Source organism: Monopterus albus, unplaced genomic scaffold (genome assembly GCF_001952655.1).
Source record: "Monopterus albus unplaced genomic scaffold, M_albus_1.0 scaffold401.1, whole genome shotgun sequence".
NCBI classification, from domain to species: domain Eukaryota; kingdom Metazoa; phylum Chordata; class Actinopteri; order Synbranchiformes; family Synbranchidae; genus Monopterus; species Monopterus albus.
The window spans coordinates 115,723-134,112 of record NW_018128281.1 but is presented as its reverse complement, the minus strand read 5'-3'; the positions used below and the strand labels follow the sequence as shown (position 1 = coordinate 134,112).

The 18,390-nt window shown below is 39.8% G+C and overlaps 2 protein-coding genes across 3 annotated transcripts in view; one reads left to right on the top strand and one right to left on the bottom strand.

Moving 5' to 3' along the window:
* Positions 1-2,497: 2,497 nt before the first annotated feature.
* Positions 2,498-12,765, top strand: pla1a (phospholipase A1 member A). Its single transcript, XM_020586277.1, has 11 exons — positions 2,498-2,917; positions 3,476-3,692; positions 4,034-4,211; positions 5,152-5,260; positions 7,591-7,692; positions 8,049-8,141; positions 8,359-8,523; positions 9,755-9,844; positions 10,448-10,553; positions 11,571-11,726; positions 12,384-12,765. The coding sequence occupies exons 1-11, from the start codon at positions 2,851-2,853 to the stop codon at positions 12,472-12,474; spliced, it is 1,374 nt and encodes a 457-aa protein (XP_020441933.1). The 5' UTR covers positions 2,498-2,850; the 3' UTR covers positions 12,475-12,765.
* A 13-nt stretch (positions 12,766-12,778) lies between these two features.
* popdc2 (popeye domain cAMP effector 2) overlaps positions 12,779-18,390 on the bottom strand; it is a 10,244-nt gene continuing 4,632 nt past the window's right edge. Inside the window, exons 2-4 of one of the 2 annotated variants that reach the window (XM_020586276.1) lie at positions 16,866-16,974; positions 16,350-16,767; positions 12,779-14,246 (exon numbers count right to left, since the gene is read on the bottom strand). In XM_020586276.1, the coding sequence (XP_020441932.1) occupies positions 14,164-14,246; positions 16,350-16,767; positions 16,866-16,974 (610 nt within the window). In that variant the 3' untranslated portion in view covers positions 12,779-14,163. Of the gene's footprint in view, positions 14,247-16,208; positions 16,768-16,865; positions 16,975-18,390 lie in introns of both variants that reach the window. The other variant, XM_020586274.1, reaches the window with a different exon arrangement.

Below are 18,390 nucleotides of genomic sequence, written 5' to 3'. Positions count from 1 at the left end.
GTGATTTTAAGTTGATTTATTTTAGAATAATATTGTATCCTGTCTGTTTTGATTCATATTTATGTTCAAAAAACGTTTAGTTTTAGTCTGTTCAATAAATGTTTATCCTGTTCGGCCCGTGACCTAAAGGGTGCTTTGAGTTTTGGCCCCCTGTACGATTGAGTGTGACACCCCTGCTATAAACCAACAAGTGCTGCCAACTATTGTCTGTTGTTTCAGGAGGTGAACAGCATCATTTAAAAAGAAACTACTTTGAACAATCCAATGAAAAGTGGTACAATGAAGTTATATCGTATGCATAACGTGCAGTTTTCATCTTTATCATAGTTGTAGCTGAATCAGAAATAGCTTTAAAACAGGGGTGTAATTAAGGAATATAACCTCTAAGAGGAGACGCTTCTCCATTGAACAGTAATTCTAATTATATCTGCCAAGAGGCACCAAAAATATCATATCAACAACCTAAAAGAAAAAAAGTAAGATGCCATTAAGCATCCAATAAAAGAAAGGAGTTTCCTTTCACCACACAATGAAGTGTTTTGAAGTGTTATCTTTTGTGAGCATAATAACAAGGACAGTTAGAGGATCTGAGGCTGCCTGATCCATCGGATGAGGAAGGAAGTCGTCTCTACATGGAGTCATCATCACCTAGAGATGGAGTTGGAGGCCTTAAAAGGAGGAGTGTTGCAGCAGGAGAGATAGCTTTTGAGGGCTTCCCTTTGGTTTTCACCTGAGGAGAAGTTCGTGGCTGAAGAAGACCGTTTCAGGCAGAACGCCTGCATTTTGAAATAGTTCCAAATTGTATTAGTTCAATTCACATTACTCTTGTATCTCAGAAACTCCATTTTGTAACCTTTTAACTTCTTTATTAAACTTTTTAAATTTAATTTGGATTATTCTGCTGCTTCCTTCACACACCTCATCCGGGTCCGGGGCTCCCCACCGGGAGTAAGGTAAGAGACCCCTTCCTCTATGTGGTGATTAGGTTCTGGCGTTGCAGTGCTTAGCTCTACTCGGCAGGGGAGCCATTGCAGCTACACACAACCAAAAGATAAAGTGGTATATACGCTGATATAAGGGAACTGACTTGAGACCGGCACTCACTCTGTGAGTTCAGTTTGCCGGGAGGGACTAATAGGAGTCTCACAATTATCTATGATATTCATAGGTGGCCTGGGTGACACACCCCCTCCTCAGTGTGTGACTGAGCTTGTGTCCTTTTGACAATATGTGTGTGTGTGTGTGTGGGTCTTTGTATTAGTTACATTATGAGGCTGGTCCCCACAAGGAAATCACTGGATTTTAGGGTGGAAACATGGCTAAATTTTAGGGCGAGGTTAGGGTTAGGATAAGTGTTAGGGTAGGTGTTAGGTGTTAGGTAAGTAGTGGTTATGGATAAGGTTAGAATAAGTCTACAGGAATTGAATGTAAGTCAGTGTAAAGTCCCCACAAGGAATGAAAACACAACATGTGTGTTTGTGTCATGCATTCATAAACAACAATATACTTAATTAATTTCTAGTTGTATTTTTTAATTCTGATTAGCACAATTTTTACTATGGAGTTATACTACAGTTAAATGGACGTGGCTGTGCTGCTACAGTGACCTCTACTGGAAGGTAGGTAAGACTGCTGAACAGGGGCACCCACTGAGTTTTGCAGAAATCTTTTAACCTGAGTTTGTCAGCAGCCATTGAGAAATGAGGACACTGCTTCCTCATCAATACGTTTTTAATGAGTAGTTGGCAAGTACTTTAGACATCAATATTGTATTTTTTACCACATCAACGTGTTGTCTATGCGTAAACAACATGTAGAGTACGTGCAAACAACGCGTGGCTCCAGGCATAAATTTCACAGGTATTTGGCCTATTTGGCTTTCCATAGGATATCATCCATGTGAATGAGCCTTTACTCGATCTACTTGTAGGCAAAACAAATCATTCATATAATTCTGGCAAAACAAGGCCTTGTTTGTCATTTGTCACATGACGGTTAAGTTAAGCTTTAAAGTGAGGCTCCATTTAGGAACACACCCTCTGCTCAACACAGGTTTCAAATCTTAGTGTCACATGTAATGTCACTACCTTTGACCCACTTTCCTATTAAAGGATTAACATTGTTGAGTACGCGATATTTTAAATCAAGATGCAGTCAGAGATTGATGATTCACTGATTTCACAACCATTTGGAAGTGAGAAAGTAAGAAAACAGTGGAACACAAGCTGATTTAACAGGTTAAAACAGTGAAATAAATTCAGAGCATTTTTAAGCTTATTTACAAAGAGCATTGATACTGGAACAGTTGATCAGCTGATAAATAATTTCCCCCAGTGTCAACAGCGTGACCTCCCTTCACTATCTGAAAATCAAACTCTCTCTCTTTCACACACACACACACACACACAAACTGGTGGGCAGCCAGGCCAGAGTCCAGTGTGTCATGGCAAACAGCCATTGAACACCAGTGAGGCCACAGATCCACTTGTTGGCCCTGTACAGACCCAGGCAGGATGAGATAAACAAATCACCCACTGTCAAATGTGATGTCAGAGTGAATGGACGGGAAAAGGTTTGCTGTGGATACAGTCAGACTGAAAGTGAAGCTTTACAAGAAAAGAACCCTAGCCAATTTTTCCAGGATCATTAGAAAGAATTGTTTTTGGACTGCTCTACACAAATTCCTGACTGGTTTCAGGCTGAGTGGTTGTTAGAGCTACAGCACTGCACAGAGCTGGGATTTTCTCAGAACAAGAGCTGATCTCAAACCCCAAATCTGAGGCTAGACAAAGCAGCTGAGCACCATTAGAGACGAATGCTCTCTTTGTTCACCTCTCTGTTACTGCAGAGATGTCTTGGGAACCCAAAACGGTCTTCCTCTGTGTTTTGACGGCCTACATCACATCGCTGGTCGTGGGTAAGTGGACTGAAAGAAAGTTCTGCTTCTCTATCGCTTTTTTTTTCCCCATATAACAGTTTCAAACATGCACATAGAATTAGCTGAAGGGGAGGAAAAGAAGGACTTGAGCTTTGTTATGATCCTCTGTAAAACTCCTGAGGGAACTATAATACTGTTACTTAACACTGCATGACTACCTGCTGATTACAGAATCATTCAACTCTATTCAGTTTAATAATGAAGAACTACTTTTGTAAATTTGACATGATTTAGAACAATAAAGGATGGCTTTTATGTTTTAAGTAAAAGAGTTATGTAAAAGTACTCTATTACAATACCCAACTTTTAAAAAGTATCATCAGTAAAATGTACTGAAAAGTCAAAAGTGAATGTTTTGATCCTGCAGAACAAGGCCCCCTGTTAGCTGTCTCGTCTAGTAATTATGTGTGCTATGTAACATTTTGTTGTGTCATCATCATCAGCTTTTATTTAATGTTTTATTGTATGATTATGTGAGTGGACATTTAATGATACCCGAGTCACTCGGTCATGAAATATGACCTTTTAATGGAGCAGGTGTGGAGGATAGGCAGAGAGATGATGAATGTGCTGATCTCAATAACACCACGTGGCGAGAGTATCGCCAGTGGAGAGCCAAGCTGCAGGTTCACTACCTGTTGCTGACCAGAAGAAACATGGACTGTGCACAAACGTTCACCCAGGAGTCTCTCACCAACCAATCCTCCCACTTCAACATCTCCCTCCCGACCAAGATCATCATCCATGGATACAGGTGAGGCCATGAAAAAGGTGCTTTCACTGTGCCCATCTAGACCACACTGCACCAGATCCAGCCCAACCACATCAAACATTGATACCTGCCAAACCCAGACTAAATTATCCCAGAGAAACAAAAGACTATTTAAAAGTTTCAGATTTGTGAAACTTTTATTCTGCTTATGAAAGCATAAATACAATTGTTATGAACACCAGGTGATCTAGACCAGGTGGGGCAGGTCTAGATCAAACCTGTCAATTCATACTAGCTTAATTGCGGAAACAACCAAACAAACTAATGATTCTTAGCGTTGTCATCCTTGTTGTCTGTGTGGGCCAACCCCACCCACCCCTCAGAGCCCTGGGCAGTAAGCCATCCTGGGTGAAGGAGCTGGCGCAGTCCCTCCTCAGGGTGCAGGATGTCAACGTGCTGGTGGTGGACTGGGTCTATGGCGCCTCCTTCGCCTACAATCTGGTGGTGGAGAATTACAAGGAGGTGGCTGTGCAGATCTCTGTCCTCATCAACCAGCTGCAGGTGAGACAAACACTAGAGAGTGTCAACCACTATTCACAATTACTGTATATTTCTACATTTCCTCCTGTTGCTTCTGTTGCTACTGGTGCTTTATAAGAACAACCACATTTACACCATTTTGCAGGGTTTGAATTACTACATAAGCAGTTTGTAATATGCCAAATTAATAGTTATATTTGACTGAAAATGTGAAACAAGGAGTAATTAAGGGGTTTTATTTTGCCTTGGCAACCAAACCAAGCCAAACACCTTCATTAGACCAAGTTGTTTGAAATGTTTTTAGGGGAAATGAGTAATTGATTAATCTTATTTTAATGGATTCTTGTATCTTTTCAGTATAGTAACCCACTAGTCCTACTTCTGCTCCTATAACTTTAAATAGTATTAGTAAGGAACACACAGCTACTTCAAGCCAAACACGGGCTCCCACAGTGTCACCAAGGTGCAGGTTTTAGATGTACCATTAAAGCATAATATCCTGTAGAATTACCTTAAATCCGATTCTGCAAAATCTGGGGCCTTTGCTTGTACTGTAATACAGCCAAAATGTAGTTTCACAGATTTCATTAGTTAAGTTGAAGTTTCAAAAGATGCACAACCCCAAATAAAGTAGTTTTTTTTATTCTGGCAAAATATTTGAATAACAGACGTTTTTGGTGAAAAAGCATTGCAGGGTGGGAGTATTGGTGGATCTCTGAGGCTATAGGAAAAGTATAGTTTACATACTGTTATACAGTAGTTGTGTACTATAACCTACAGAGAATGAGAAGTATGCCTCCTCGCAGGTCAACTAGCCCTGCTTCTACCACTACAAACAGCACTGCTGCTCTGAAGTGAGGCAGTCTTTATTTTGCTTTAATAAAACAAACAGTCAACTAATAGCTCCAGAGAAACTGTCTGAGGTGAAAATAAAATTGACTATGTCCGTCTTGTCCAACAGAAGCGTGGATGCAAATTAGAGTCCTGCCATTTCATCGGGATCAGTCTCGGGGCACATGTCGCTGGCTTTGTAGGAACTCTATTTGAGGGGAAGATAGGACGAATCACAGGTGGGTCTGGGTCACCTTTATGTCATCTCTATGGTGCATCAGGGCAGCCTTTTCTGAAGATTGAACCAAAGTTTATTTCAAAACACTACACTTTTATCTGGTTATAGAGTTTTCTTCTGCTGACAAGTAGGACTGAGATCTCAGTCCTGCTACACCTGTGCTCTATGTCATATTAAAGAATCATCCTCCTAGATACAGTCATGGTCGAACATATTGTCACCCCTGCATTTCAGTCAGATAATGCTCCACTTCTTCCAGAAAATTATTGCAATCACAAATTCATTTGTATTCTCATCTTTATTTCTTGTGTTTACATTAGGATTTTTTTTAAATCAGAGAAAAAAATCTTATACATTCCACACAAAACTCCAAAAACAGACTGGACAGAATTACTGACACCCTCAACTTAACATTTGGTATGCTGAAAAAACTTAAAGGAAGGCATTTGGATGTAGTTTTAGGTAGAAGACGTTTCACCTCTCATGCAAGAGGCTTCATCAGTTCTGCCTGAATAGTGGTGAGCAGGAGGTATTTATCCCACTGGGCGGTGTTTCAGTCCTTTGACGGCCAATAATGTCCTCCATCGACTGAGTCATTGGAGTTCCAGTCCTTTGCTGGCCAAGCATGTCATCTAATCGCTGAGTCATTAGGGTCTGGCATCGGTGAGAGTTGTTACCCGTTGACATCTATTGTCCTGGTGTGAATTGGGGTGGAACTGTTTGGGTAGAGATTTCAAAACAGAGTTCTAGATGGATAACAAGTTGTCTTCTGTTTTGACCTGGATGACTGAGAATCTGCACAGACATGTTAACATTTGGAAGCACAACCTTTGGACAGAATAACTAAAATCAATCACTTTCTGTAACCATCAGTGAGTTTCTTACACCTCTGTACTGGAATTTTGGACCAACTCTTCTTTTGCCAGCTGCTCCAGTCTCATTTAAAGGGTTCCTTCTTCCAGCTGCTGTTGTGAGATCTCTGCTCAGGAGCTCTATGGGATTTAGATCTGGACTCATTGCTGGCCACTTCACAACTCTCTAGCTCATTGTGTGAAACCATTTCTGGGGCTGTTTGAAGTCTGCTTTGGGTCATTGTCCTGCTGTAAGACCCATGACCTCTGACAGAGACCCAGCTTTCTGACACTGGACCCTACACTGCACCCCAGAATTCACTGGTAGTCTTCAGACTTCATAATGCCATACACACAGTCAAGACATCCACTGCCCGAAGCAGCAAAGCAACCCCAAGACATCAGTTACCCTCCACCATGTTTGACTGTAGGGACTGTGTTCTTTTCTTTGAAGGCCTCAATTCATTTTCTGAAACAATAGAACAATGTTATTGTTCTGCTGCTGTGTCTACAGAAGAGTCATAACAACATCAGGCCAGACAGTGAAGGTCTCCACAGCCCATGGGTCTCTCAGAGCCTCACACCTGTGAATATGTCAATGTGACCCTGGAAGATGAACAAGACAGCCCCATTGTGATAAGCACCACTCTGAAGCTGTGTGGCGATGCACAGTCCCCCCCCATCCCCAGAACACACCACCCAGCACAATGCACCACTGTTCATTTGTTTACATCAGGTCTTTTTATCTGAGTGGGGAGGCTGGTGGAGTTTGACTGTGAGTGAAATTCACACGAGCTGCAGCTGGAAGGAATTTTATCATAATGGGAACAACATTATTTAAAAAAATATGTGATAGGAGTTCTATCAAAAACAATCACTAAACCATCATTGGACCAAGTATAAGCTTTCTAAAACAATTCCTGCTTGTTACCAGTGGATTTCACCAAATGGTTATAAGATGTTTGTCACAACTAGAAAATGCATAGACACTCTTGAGTACATTTCTGTCTGCTTTCATTTTCATCGCAGGGCAGGTGAAAGACAAGCAGTGTGGGTTAAGATGTCAGTTCTGCAACTGTTTCTGTTGTTTGTGTAAGAATGTGAACAAAAGGATTATTCGTTTATTTATTTCCTCTCCCCTCTTTTCATTCTTTTTTTTAACACTTCCTTTCTCTTCTGGCTGCAGTGCATCTTTCTCTACACAGCTGCTTTTATTCACACAAAACAATGATCAAGCTGTGTTATTTAGGATTGTGACCATGAAACCAAAATCACAACCCACGTTCCTGAAATAAAAATGTTGCTGACGTTCTCATGTTATTGGAAACAGTTGCTTTGACTCTGTATGCAAACATAAAAGCTGCTATTTGTGTTAAGGCCACAGTTCAAGTGTTTGAACATGGAAATATAGAGTAATCTTTATAAAACTACCATTCAGAGTACTGAAGGAATGCTGTGCCTCTCTAACCTTGTCGTCCAGGCCTCGACCCTGCTGGACCCATGTTTAAAAGAGCTGACACCTTTGACCGGCTTGACCCCTCGGATGCTCAGTTTGTCGATGCCATCCACACCGACTCTGATTGTGAGACTACTTTCTCTTAGTTCACTACATTTCAGAGGATAATACTGTTCTTTTCACTCCACTACAATAATTTGACAGCTTCGGTTACTGGTTACATAGAATATACATGTGGATCTGGAATTATTTGTCAATTAATCAACTATTCAAATGACAGAAAATGATTTTGCAACTATTTAAATTATTGTTTCAATCCTTTAATGATTCTTTTCAACAGCTTTTGATCTATGAGGATTTGTGGCTTTTCCTTTCAGTTATTTTAATGATTATCATTTATTTATAATATTTTTGAAGTATGGATGAAGTATGGAAGTATGGGACAAAATGTCGACATTAGGTATGTGTTTCCTCTGCATCAGATTTTGGCATTTCTATCCCTGTCGGCCATGTGGACTTCTTTCTAAATGGAGGGAAAGACCAGACTGGATGTGCCAACTCCAGGTTTGCCTCAAGTAAGTTCAGCACTCAGTGACGCCTAAGAAACGGTGGCTAACAGTAACAGAGCAGCTGCTGCCAAATCCTCTGAAGAACAGCCCGGGCTACGTGCTGTGTCATCATGAATCAAAATATAAATTATACATGATTAGTCTGGCATTTTTAAATAGCTATAATTAGACATTTGATTTCTTTAGTGTGTCTGTGTATTGTCATTTCTTGTCTACTTTCCAGTGTATGGCTACGTCATATGTGACCACATGAGGGCGCTGCACATCTACATGAGCACACTGAATGGCTCGTGCCTTCTGAAGGGGATTCCATGCTTTAGCTATGAGGACTTCCTGAAGGGAAACTGTGTGAACTGTGATACTTTCAAGGGGACTTGTCCAACTATAGGTGGGCAAACATGCAGTTATACATCCAGCTCACATACCTTTAATAAGCTGCTGTTATTTTCTGCACGGATTTCTCTGTCTTAAACATCAAAGGCTGTTATTGAATATTTAGGACAGTAGATACAAGAAAATGCCAGTAGTGGAAAGTAGATTCACTCAAGTACTATAATTAAGAACAGTTTTGAGTAATCTACACTTGAGTATTTTCATGTTCTGCTACTTCATTACATTTTAGAGACAAATATTCAACGTTATACTCCACTACATTTATCTGAAAACTTCATTTATTTATCTGAAATTCACAAGCTACTCAAATGTACTTCAAATTATTAAGTATCTCAGGAAGTTAAAATTCACTCAGTTTTTACCAGTTGCAACATTAAATGTGATGAACTAGTGCATCAATAATCATAATCCAGTAGTACAGTGTACACACCAGTCCAACGTTTGGACACACTTTCCCATTCAATCCATTGAGAAAGTGTGTCCAGCCTTTGACTGCTAGTGTACATGAATGTATAAAACGTGACTTTCTGCATAATGAGTACTTTTACATTTGGTATTTGAAGTGTATTTTGACGATAATACGTGCGTACTTTTTCTTGAATGTGGGATATTTCTTGTAACAGAGTATTTCTGCACTATAGTATCGCTTCCCTGACTTAAGGAAACAATCTGATTCTACCACCACTGGGAAATACAAGGCCTACTGCTAAAGTTACAGTACTGCTGCTACAATTGTATGTTTAATGTTGGCTACTACTGAGTCTAATACTGCTGCAGCAGTTATACTTCTGCTGTTTTTGTTACTGCTACTGGGTTTCACAGCAGTTTAATCCAAAGTGATTTTTTTAAACTGACAATCTGATTTAATTTGTTTCCTTTCATTATCCATTTGATTTTTAAAACCACAGCTGAGTGAGGCAAAAATGTGCAATGGTACAGACACAAGTACAATCACAGTGATAGATGTAACATCACCAGTAAAAGAATAAAGATAAAAGTGTGTAGCTTGTTTCATTCTCTGCTGAATCTCAGCATCACCAGTAGATATGCTGTGAGGCTCCACGCAGGCTCTCGGCCTGGTCTCGTCACATGGCACTTTTGGCAGCTTCACACAACACACACACATGCAGTGACACAGCTAATGTACATGGGGCCCTTCTGATTTTTGATGTACATTGTGACCATCACACATCTGATGTGTGTGTGTGTGTGTGTGTGTGTTTCAGGTTTATCAGGGTGCAGTGGGATAACCATTTCTCCAGTTCCTAAAGAGCAGAAGTTGTTTCTTCTCACCACCTCATCGGCACCTTTCTGTGGTGAGTGTTGGTGTGTGTACGTGTCTTTCTATGGTTATGTGGACACAATTTAAAAACATTGTTGTGCTTGGAAGAACCATTCCCAGTGTGATCAGTAGCATGGTGGGCTCAATTACGAGCTTAAAGGACCCGTGCTGCAGGTCCTTGTTTGAATCCTGTCCAGTTTTAGTACATAGAGTTTCTACTGTTAAGGTGGAAGGTTTGCACTGAAGTGCATACAATTATACAGGTGTACCTAACAAAGTGGCTGGTGAGTGTATGTCTTCATATGCTGGTTTTAGCCACACTTATAGGGGCTGTGCCTGGACCTCACTGATGGAGAATACATTACCTTCCATAATTCATCCACAGCCAGGCCTTTATGGAACAAAGCATGACTTCATATTCCTTTGCTGAGGCACTGTACGTATATTCAACCCAAGATTGTGTAGTTTCCTGCAGCTTGAATGAACAACAACAACAAATTAATCGCTGCTTATTCTGAAATAATATGTCGGGATGTCAATAGAGACATCCACTTTCTTTAATTGTGACAGACATCCAGGTGTAATGAAACCTTTGATAGATGTTTATTTCCCACATGGTTGCTGTGCCCCTGCTCAGCTCATCACATCCTACTGCAGCTGGAGGTGTCTCCACTGCATAAAAGCGCTGAGGTGGAGGTGACACTGAGAACTGAGAACCTGGGAACAAAGCAGAGGCTCAAGCTGTGAGTACTACATCTCTAACATCACAGTATTGTTTCCTTTTCACTTTTCCATAAGTTTACCCCATCTGAGGACAATAAAAAGGTCTCTCAGGTCTCTCATCATCAAATAACTCTTCAATTAATCAATTAAAAATTTATCAAGTAGTCAACAAAAAATATTTTTAAAGAATCAATTCATTTAATTCATTTCTCAAGCAAAACTGTCAAACATTTTTTGAATCGAGCTTATTTGTGAGAATTTGCTGCTTTTTGTCTCTTTTTAAAAAACAAGACGATCATTTGATTTCCTGTGTTTAGACTTTTAAATATTATAAAAACACAACAAGGATGGAGGATGACAAGGAAAACACAAGTGTGTTGTTTCTAAACTGTCCATGGTTTGTTTATCCTTTGCTCAGAGATGCCCAAAGACTGAATTTGAGATGGTGATAAAGACATGAAAGTCCTTTTATTCTTTAGGGTGACCTCACAGATATCAACACAAACACCCACAAATCTGATATGTAAAATCAAAAGGACCCAGTTAATTAATTTAGCCCACAATCCTTATTCATATCACATAGTGAGTACTGTAAAAGCTTTCTCTTTTTTTCTTCAGAAAAGGTGAGTGGGCATCTTTTATTTCAAGACGATGTTCCAGGTGCAGAACACTGTGGCAGAAGTGCCTGTGCACAGGTTCACTTGAGTTCAGGAGGACTCTTTTTGTCCTGTTTGTTTGTTTGATTACTTTATTGCATCAATGAATGAATAAACAATTTTCTAGTTGCCTACATAGTATGTATAGTTATAGTCCTGTGGTACTACGCTCATACATGTATTTTGCATTTAAAAAGAAAAATGGTGCAAACATGTCAAAGAGATACAAGACCCAACACTTTGAATGTATGGTCCAGTTTGTTCTAACAAGGCTTGGCCAAAAACACAGAAAACGATATTATCTGAAAGAATGCATTTGTCGCATCTTGTGGGGCTATCACAAGATTATTTATGCCGTGTGTAAATATGTGTGAATTTCAGGCAAACAGCCACGACAATGTACAAGGCGGTGTTGGCTCACCCCGTGGCTCTGTGTGAGATCCACTGCATTGAGCTGAAGAACACTGGAGCTTGGTTTTACAGACAGGGAGACATCCACATTAAGTCTGTCTGTCTGTCCGAGTTTCCATCTATCAGGTACAGCACCCTGGATGACACATACACCTGCACATCCTCTCCAGGTAGAGTTTATCCTTCTGTACAGGTCCAGAAATTCCAACAGCTTCTGTTGAGCCACTTTATAAGGATAAAAAATCTACAAGCAGGATATCAGAAACACTTTTTTGTGAGTTCTTGTCTGCAGCGCTGACAAAGTACAGAGAAATATAATGTGTATAATATATAATGTATTATAATATTGTGCAATAGTTATATAATATCTAAGTGTTAATTTAGCAGAAACCAATGTTTTGAACCTTTTCCCCCCTAGTGACCCTGGTACTGCCCCACAGCTCTACTTGTTATTGATGTGCAACCTTATGTTGCCATTTTGAGAAGGGCATTGCATGTGAATATTTGGTTTTCCAAAGCTTAACAACTGATAGTACTGCATAGTTGTGCCTCAACTAAATTGCATCAAATTTAGCAGAGTTGCAGTTCATAACTTTAAGAATAGGTTCAATACAAACAGCGTAAACTCTCATTATTTTAAGGGTGTTTTTCACTCTTTTTTTTTTTTTTTTACAGAGCCAGCTGTATCTGGGTTGTTTTATTAAGCAGAAATACCAAAACCTTTTCTTCATAAAAAATAGACATTTTTAAATCACATTTACAGTGACAGTGTTTGTGTTTCAGGCGAGAGGAGCCGCTTTGTGTCAACAACTTCAACGTCAGACGTAGAGCTCCATGGTCACATGACTTTGTGCAAGTGTGTGGCATCTTCTGAGAAAAGAAAGAAATCTACTTAAGAAGATGCATGTAAGAAATATCAACCAGGTGGTCACCTATATATGCCAACAGGAAGTTAGTTTCACATTTTCACCACCTTGTTTAACATTAGGAAACTGTTTAATCTCAGTGGCTGGAGCCAAAGAACCACATTGTAATCTGGACCCATTGTGCTACTGACTGACAACATGCAGGTTAGTCATACTGTTATTTAGCTACTCCACTGATATTCTAACATCATGACTGCCACAATTATGAAACCATGAAAAAATAAACAAAAGTTTTTCTTTGCCTCTTAGCTCTGAAAAGTGTTTCTAATGACCTGGCCTTACACTCGGGATCTACTGTAACTTTGAGATGAAAATCTGTTCCAGGAAACCACACTCTGTTCTATTTTTAGTGATTTAGCAATAAGCAGAGACATCCCTGTTAATGTTTGTATGGTAAATCATTTTTCATAGTGCAGAGTGTCTTGTCATCAAAGTACCGGTAGCTGAGCTCCTCCTAGCTAGTAACAAATACAAACACACTTTTGTATCTGTGCAATGTGACACAAAACACTCTTGATACATTGATAGGCCACAAAAAAATGAAAGGCCCACTGATTCATCACAGCACAAAAGTTAAAATGTCTTTATTTCGATGTGCAGTCAGTGTGTGGTGGTCTTGTTTGTCATGTCACCGTTATGATAAATGCTTTTTAACTTTTGTACCTTAACAACACAAAGTGCTTTGATTTGCTCAAGTGGTCATATGAAGTACACAGTTCACCGCACACAACAAGCTTCATGGAGAATGTTTGCCCCCCTGAGAATAATTCTTCATTTTAATCCCATCTCTTTATTTTAGAAGTGACTAACAGACAAATAAGGAAATTCACAGTATACAAATGTGTAGTAAATACTCCATTAGATACAAATATTAAAAAACATGGTCTACAGGCATCCCATATTTTACTAAAGAAGAAGTTGTCCTTCAGATAAAACTTGGCATCATGCTGTGACAATCAGTACAACAAGCTCACCTGTAGAAAATAAACACTTCTGACACTGGACCAAGCCGTGGTGCAGTGACATAAATAAACTAAACAAACAAAACATGACAGTGAAATGGAGAAAATCTGTGCTGCTAACGTGTAGGCTTTGTCATGAAAATGTACCTACACTGGAGTGGAGACAAAGGAACGATACATAACTAAATTTGGGTATGATGCTTATCTCCTCCTTGTACGCAGTCATACAACACATCAGTTGACACACTGTGATTTTTTTTAATCAGGTCTAGAGTTAAATGTGTGTAGTTAGTGTAGTTCTCTGTGTAACACTAAGTGTAAATGATTTGTGAATCAATTTTTGACATCAAATCATGTGAGGTTCAACTCAAACATCAAATATTAGATGAAAACCATGTTTGTTTGTTTCACTAACAAAGAATCACTTATTAACATTTTTGTAACACTTAATAAGGCAGCAAGACAAAACGTGTACATTTTTGGCATTCATTTGTTTGATATAAAGTTGATACAGTGATAAGTATAAGCCCACTGTTACAAAATATCAACACTACCTTTCACATCTTATAAACTGTGATTTACATGGAGTCAGGGTCCGTATGGTCAGGGCTGAAGAGGAGGATATGTGACACGTTCATACTGTAAATACTGCAGAATTTCCAGGAGAAACTGCTCTCACAGTTTGGGTGTGTCAGTGGGAGCCAGCGGCGCTCTGCCCCTCTGGAATCGAGGCAGTACGTTCCCATCACTATCACCTCCTGCAGAGTCGACACCAAAGCTTCAATCAGGAATTGTGGAAGAAGTACTCGGATGTGCTACTTATGTGAAAGTACAGTGGAAATATACTCTGCTACAAGTAGAAGCCATGCATTCAAAATGTTACTTTTCACCCTGCAGTCCAAGCCCTACCCTGGCTACACTGTCCAGCTCTGAAATGTTATCCCTCAGCTGTGATTGGGTGAGGACTGCTTTTAGGGTGAGAGGAGGCCAGGTGGGTGTGAAGAGCGAGGTGAACAGCACCTGACTATCCAGTCAAATAGTATTTCATATTTTACAAACTAACAATATGTGTGGTTACTTTTAAATGCATAAGGCTAAGCAGCCAGAGCAGCAGATCCTCACAAGATAAATAAACAATAAACTGACCAGAACAGCAGAAGTTGGTTCACACATCTGAGAATATCTCACATAGAGCTGATATCATTTTGCAAATAAAAATATAGATAAAATAATATAGTGCTATGTTATGTATTTGCAAAACTGTTTAAAAGATTGTTTAATCTGCTTGACCTTTATAATGGCTTGAACTGTGCACTAGAAATGCCGTGTGTCTGAGTGCAGACTCAGAACAACAGGAAGTGCGCAGATGCAGACTGAGATGACTGGACTGTCTGCAAGAACAGTTATGAGGGTATAAGGTCTTATTGTTTTGGCTTTAGATTATCAACATTATATGAAATGCTTGGCCTTCTATGATGGACATTATAATCTGCATTAGCAAATATATCTACATGATTATCTCAGTATCATATGCTTTATAATTTCCTTTTGTTTTAACCATTTCACTTGTCTTTAAGAATATAGGAGACATGTGAGAATCAGACAGGAAACCACAAACAGGAACAAGGCCAGGTTGCATAGCAACGCTGCCGGTCACAAGAGTAGAAGAGACGTGAGCCAGAGGCACTGTTCCTAAATCTGCAAACAACTAACTGTTTGCAAAGACGTACGTAGGTGTGTAACGTCTGGTTCAGAAGGTCAGGATGTTATTCTCAGAATTTCACAGATCAAAATCTGCCTGGCGACAAGATCACCAAATGAGGGGTCAGAACGAGGTCAACAAACCAACCAAGGAACGAGGATGAAGGACAACACGGATGACGTCAGATCTACTATCATTTGCATATTCATGACTTTGAAAGGTTGTTCTGACTTTGACTCTTCCTCAGAAATGAACATGCAGGACGGTTAAGTCCAACACTGTCCAAGTGTCCAAATTATTTGTTGCAAGCAAACTTATCGGAATGACTTACTGAAGCCTCTGCAGGTACAGCATTTAACAGCTGCTATCTCATATGAGCTTCTGATGAGATCACATGACTGTCATCTTTTTTTAGCACATTTTACTGATCATGATGATGAAGACCACGGGACAGTTCACTTGTACTTGTAAACATGTAACATATTATATTATTTATTATTATTGGGCCATTAATATGTAAGCAGTTGTAGGTGTTTGAGGTGGATCTCATTTTAAATGCTTTATATCTTTATGTATTTGGTAGATAATAATTAATCAAGTTTTATTTTATTAAAATATCATTTTTAAGACGATTATATGCTTTGTATCTTGACTACAGCTGTCAAATAAATATAGTGGGATAAAAAGTACACTGATGGTCTGCCATGTAGTAGAAATACTCACATTATCTCAGTGCCAAATGCTCGAATAAATGTACCTAGTAAACTTTCACCACTGCAACAGCAATATTATCATAAATCTGTGAATCCAAATGTAAAAATATTAACCTGGAATTGGCTCCAGCCCCGCCACCACCCTCTGCAGGACAAGCTGTATAAATAATGGACTGACAGATGGATTAATATGAATGTTATACTGATTTTGGTCCCATTGCCAAGGTTAGTGAGAACTGTGCAGTGTAAGCAATCCATGCACACACACCACCCCAGGCCGCTCTCCACCCAGGTGATCTACTTACATGTATCTTAAGTGGTGACCCAGTGTATTAGCTCCAGTACCCTGCCCTTCTACCTCAAATAATCCCTCTCACTGCCATAATCCATTAATGAGCCCGCCACATCAGCAAAGTCCTCCAGGACCAGGCTGGTGGAGTCCTCACCAGAGGGCAGCTCCGGGTCTGACATCCAGGGGGGCTCATAACGGTCATGCCGGGGGGGCTGGGGCTCATCCAGGGGGATCTTCCTCGGTCCCTGCAGATATGGCTTCTCATAGGCCAGAGCTTGGTCTTCATGCTGCTGTTCAGTTTGTTGAACTTTGGTGAAGCCACTATCACTGCCACCCTCGCTGCCCTGCGAGGAGGGAGCAAGCACATGGTAGAGGCTGGGCAGGCGGATGTCCAGCAGCACGCCACTCTTAATGTAGAGCTTGTTGTTAAGGTTGTAGAGCTTCTCTGCAATGTCATAGCCCAACATGAGAGAGAAGAGGCGAGCAATGTAGCGTTCTTTTGATATCAGCATGTAGAGGCGACGGCGACGCCATGAGACATAGCGAGAGTCTTCTTCCGCTGTCAGAGTCACCTGGGGAGTACAGTAATGACATACCTTTTCTATACCTGGAATAAGTGTTTCTAGCCACCTGATGAATCTAAGTCAAACAGCGCATGTTGCCCCTGTACCTGGAACTTTCCCTCCTCATTTGGTCTGAGAGACTCCCACTCTGGAGAGTCGAGGAACTGGTGGCGATGAATGTAATGAAGGAATTGGCCTTCCAAAGATACATTGATCCTAAAAGACAAAGACAGAAACAAGGTTAAAATATGATAATGAGAACAGAGAGGGTACTTTGCTGATCCACTCTAAGATGTTGGCAGTAAAAAGGAGTATAAATATCTCTGTCAGGGCAGCTGTTGATAGACTGAACTGTATGGAGCTTCAAATATATTGATAAGTTTCTTCTTCTGCTTTTAAGCACATATAAATGATAATTTACTACATCATCATTGTCAACATACTGTACATCAATTACTACATCATCATCATACATTCTTCCTTCAGCAGAAACAATGTCCACAGGCTGAGATAATCCAGCAAACTTCACATTAAGACATCAGTGGATTACATCAAACATTACTGTCAGTTTGTTTGAGCCTTATTTGAGTGTGATTTGAATTGTCATATCAGTGCTGCAAGCAATCTGCTTTGTTTCAGTCACCCAGCATCTGCAGAAAGAAATGTAGCTCTCCTCCCAGAAATAGTTCTTTACAAATCTCTGCCACACTGAAGTCTTTGCCTGCCTCTGTTATCCAGGATAGCAGCTAATGTTTAAAGCAGAACAGGCAGTTACAAAGGATATAGCAATGAAATATAATTTGAAATCTAATTGCCCATAATTCTAAAGTGAAAGTTGAAATCTAAAAGATAGATATAGATTATCATAAATCAGCAGCAAGTCACAATCACATGGTGTTTGCAGTAGTTTAAATCAAGAGAAGTCTTTATTTAGACATCACACAACAATAAGTGTTAATTAACGCTATGGTGCAGTGTATTATGGTAATAAGGTACTTACACTGCCAGCTTTAAAAATTTCCACCTTGGAAGTCCCAAGCAAAAATGTCACTGTACTTGTACTGTAAAATGTGGCATATAGTATGTGGATTATGTTGTGCTGCTATTTTTCTGGTTCAGGCCACTAAGTTCTGTTTTAAGGAAATCTTTATGCTAACACTCTGAAGGAGACCCTTATTAAACTGCTTTAAGAACAAAATTGGACATAAAGGTGAGCATGAATGGTTTCAGGTGTGAGTTTGCTTTGAGTTTCACTAGACCGTCTAGTGGCTGAAAATAGGCAGAGTACTGTACATTTAAGCAAAAGATAAAAGTAAAAACCTTTCGTCCCTACCTAAAATGTAATGAAAATTATTTATCAAACTTGTTTTGACCTAAAAATGCTCTTAAAATTAGGAGAGATACAGAGGTCTGTAAAGTTGGTTCAGAGTGGCTGCAGTACAGAAACAGGTTCGAGCATGTTGCTGTTTTCTGTGATAGCAGTCAGTGACGTGCGCTCAGGTGAGGCAGGTGAGGCAGAGCCTCCCGTCAATCTTAACCATAAAATATAATAAATGTTAATATTTGTCGGCTGGTGTGTGTTGTAGGCCCTTTTGCCGTTCTAATCCGATGTTGAAGGAATTTTTTTCAATA

Bases quoted from the DNA above. Each gene is read 5' to 3' on its own strand.
- pla1a (XM_020586277.1), top strand. From the start codon at position 2,851: ATGTCTTGGGAACCCAAAACGGTCTTCCTCTGTGTTTTGACGGCCTAC. The intron at 5,261-7,590 runs GTGGGTCTGGGT...CTTGTCGTCCAG, and splicing joins GAAGATAGGACGAATCACAG to GCCTCGACCCTGCTGGACCC. The intron at 10,554-11,570 runs GTGAGTACTACA...TGTGAATTTCAG, and splicing joins ACAAAGCAGAGGCTCAAGCT to GCAAACAGCCACGACAATGT.